At 37.8% G+C, this 3,165-nt stretch overlaps 1 protein-coding gene across 1 annotated transcript; it reads right to left on the reverse strand.

Moving 5' to 3' along the window:
- Positions 1-1,942: 1,942 nt before the first annotated feature.
- LOC134934551 (olfactory receptor 5AR1-like) lies at positions 1,943-2,893 on the reverse strand. The gene has a single exon (XM_063929970.1). The coding sequence runs from the start codon at positions 2,891-2,893 to the stop codon at positions 1,943-1,945; it is 951 nt and encodes a 316-aa protein (XP_063786040.1).
- Between the last annotated feature and the right edge of the window lie 272 nt (positions 2,894-3,165).

A 3,165-nucleotide genomic window follows, 5' to 3' on the forward strand; every position in this document is an offset into this window, starting at 1 on the left:
ACCTTGCCCCACAGCAACACATACCAGGTTCTTCTCTGCCCCATGTCTTAGCCCTGCAATGCATACATTGCCTGGACGTGTTCCCAATATTAACCATAGGCTGCATCTCATACTGGATATTTGCATCACAGTGAAATGCAGAACTGCCATGGTTTTACTTTTAATCTGAGAACTACAGTTCTTGCAGCATTAGAAGCTTGTTGAATTTGTGTTGCTGCTGGAGACTCCATGGCTCTCGTGGCACAGTTTGCACAGCATTGGCTGACTGGCGAGCTTGTCTTGCAGCTGGGGACTTCATGGCCCTGGATGCTGCATGTCTTGTAACATCAGCAGATTGGTGATCTAGCTTTGCAGTGAGTGATTCTCTCTCTCTCTCTCTCTCTCTCTCTCTCTCTCTCTCTCTCTCGTGGCTAATTGTCTCTCTTGTTGAGCTGACAAGCATCATTGTACTTCTTCTGAAATCTCCTCATGTCTTACCACTCTTTTACTTTTAGAAGGTGAGGAGCTGGATCTTTTTTTGGTGGCATAGCTTTTCTGAAACATGGTCTGTGGTTGTGCTTTAGCAGTGAATGGTCTTAGTTCGAATGTGCTATACTAAAGCTTTGAGAAGGAACACCGAAGTCATTCACACCAGGATAACTACAAATTAGGAGTAAATTCTCTGTTTGGAATGGGGTATATCAGGAGCAGACTAACTTACAGAACAGAAATCAGTATAGTTTCCAAAATCACTGCGGTTTCAAAAATCACTGCAGATCAGAAAACATTGCTGAGCAGAAATCTCTGCAGACCAACATTGGAGACCATGTCTAATAACTGTCAGTGCTTGTGCAGTGTGACAGTTGATCCCCTGACTCACTGCTCTTTCATTGGAGCTCTGCCTGCCCTCCACTGGTACATATCAGCCTTTGCATTCAGATCAGTGAATTTTGCAGCACTGGGAGACATCCTGAGCAAAGTTGCTTAAATTAAAATTTCAATTGAGAGACTCCACGGCCTAGTTGGTGGACATCATGTAGACCTCCATGGCCCTAACAAAGTTCAAACCTAGGCAAAAGCCTAATCCTGGTCAAACTACACCACCATGACAAATTTGGTGGTGCTAGGTACAAAACTCTGGCTGTGCATAAAGGACAAAAAGACAGACACATACACAAACAGAAATACACACTTTCTCACTTATATACATCATTTTGTACATTTAATTTATATTTTGTATTACTTACTATTACATTCCACTCCAATAATAAATAAAATATATAATTGTGTCCAAATATAATTCTTAATTGTTTTGGTTATTAATTATTGCCACTTATATATATATATATATATATATATATATATATATATATAATGTTGATTTTGGCTCCTTATTGGCTAGAGAAAAAGAAGTTTTGCTGGCCAGAGTTATTTGCTGGTGATTTTCCCACAGTTTCCATTGTAAGCCTCAACACAGCTAAATAATAAATTTCCTGCTTTGAAGGGTAGAATCACGATTTTTGGTAGGTTTCAAATAGCTGATAAAGCCTCACCTCCTTAAATTCCCCCCCAAAAAATGTTGATTGACTGTTGTCCGTGTGGATCTGATGTCCCAGCCCTGTGATAATGAAACCTTGCACAAATCCAGGTAGGCCTGTATATACTGTTGTAGGCGTCTAGTTTAAATGGTACCAGACTATTTCATAACTTTTTAAAATCAGTCCTTAATCTCGGGTAAGCATTTTGTTAAAAGATCCTGTAATACTCCCTAATAATCTCTCACTGACTGTATATTTCTGAATAGGAAAAAAAAGTAAATAAAATATTTGGAAGTCTACAGTTTAATACAATAATTGGAAAAATGAAATACAACCTAATTTAGAATAACTACAGTAGATAATAGATCATACTAAATAAATGATTACTTACTGTAAACATTTTATACCAGAGAGGACTGTACCCCTCATCTAAGGTCTATGTGGCAGCACTGTCTGTAGGATACTGCTTTTAAAGCAGTTTTAAAGTCTTTATTTCTTAAACTATAAATCATTGGATTTAACATGGGTAGTACCACTGTATAAAAGATGGTTGCCATATTGACATTATCTCTGGAAGATTTGGGACTGAGATATACATAGAGGACTGTGCTATAAAATAATGCAACTGCTGTGATATGGGAGGCACAGGTAGAAAAAGCCTTCTGTCTTCCCTCCCTAGCAGTTATCCGTCGAATAGCTATGGAAATTGAGACATATGACATCAAAATCACTGCAGTAGAAGGAATTGTGACGGAAGATGAGAAGATGAACAGAACAATCTCATTAACAGTAGTGTCTGTGCAGGAGATACTTAATAATGGAGGGAAGTCGCAAACAAAATGGTAGAGGACATTAGATGCACAAAAGGAAAGATGAAAGGTTAAACCAGTCTCGATTACAGAATGCAAGACACCAGCTGTATAAGCTGCAGACATTAGTCCCAGGCAGATCTTTTTCTGCATTACCAAGGTATAGTTTAATGGATTACAGATTGCAACATAACGATCATAAGCCATAACAGCTAAAAGGATACATTCAGTACTTCCAAGAGCACAAAAAAAGAAAAGCTGTATAGCACAGCCAATGTAGGAAATAGATCTTTGATCAAAAAACAGTCCAGCTAGCATCTTCAGGTCAATATCTGATGAGTATGCAAGGTCAATAAAGGAAAGGTTACTTATGAAAAAGTACATGGGAGTATGAAACCGGGTATGGCTATACACAATAAATATTATACCAGTATTTCCCAAAAGAGAAGTTAGATAAATGAATAAAAACACTACACATAAAAATATATGTAGGTCTGGTCTCTTAGAGAAGCCAATAAGAATAAACTCATTAACCACGGTCTGGTTGTTGCCTTCTGAAAATGCCATTGAAACTTCAAATTCCATTGACACACCATGAAAATGCCTGTAACACAACAAGACACTTAACCATACAAGTCTAGATAGAATTTATAGCATTACCCTATCCCTCACATGCACGGGTTATATTATTACATGCAGAAATCATTATCGAATTTCAGGTATGATTCCTTTTTGCAAAACCAGAGTTTAGGTATGTTATGGACTGAAAAATAATTCCAAATCATATCTTCATAAGGGGCCTATTTACCAGCAGGTTTTTGGGGATACCGGAAAATATT

The sequence above is a fragment of the Pseudophryne corroboree genome, chromosome 6 (assembly GCF_028390025.1).
Source record: "Pseudophryne corroboree isolate aPseCor3 chromosome 6, aPseCor3.hap2, whole genome shotgun sequence".
Taxonomy (NCBI): domain Eukaryota; kingdom Metazoa; phylum Chordata; class Amphibia; order Anura; family Myobatrachidae; genus Pseudophryne; species Pseudophryne corroboree.

Bases quoted from the DNA above. Each gene is read 5' to 3' on its own strand.
- LOC134934551 (XM_063929970.1), bottom strand. From the start codon at position 2,893: ATGGCATTTTCAGAAGGCAACAACCAGACCGTGGTTAATGAGTTTATT.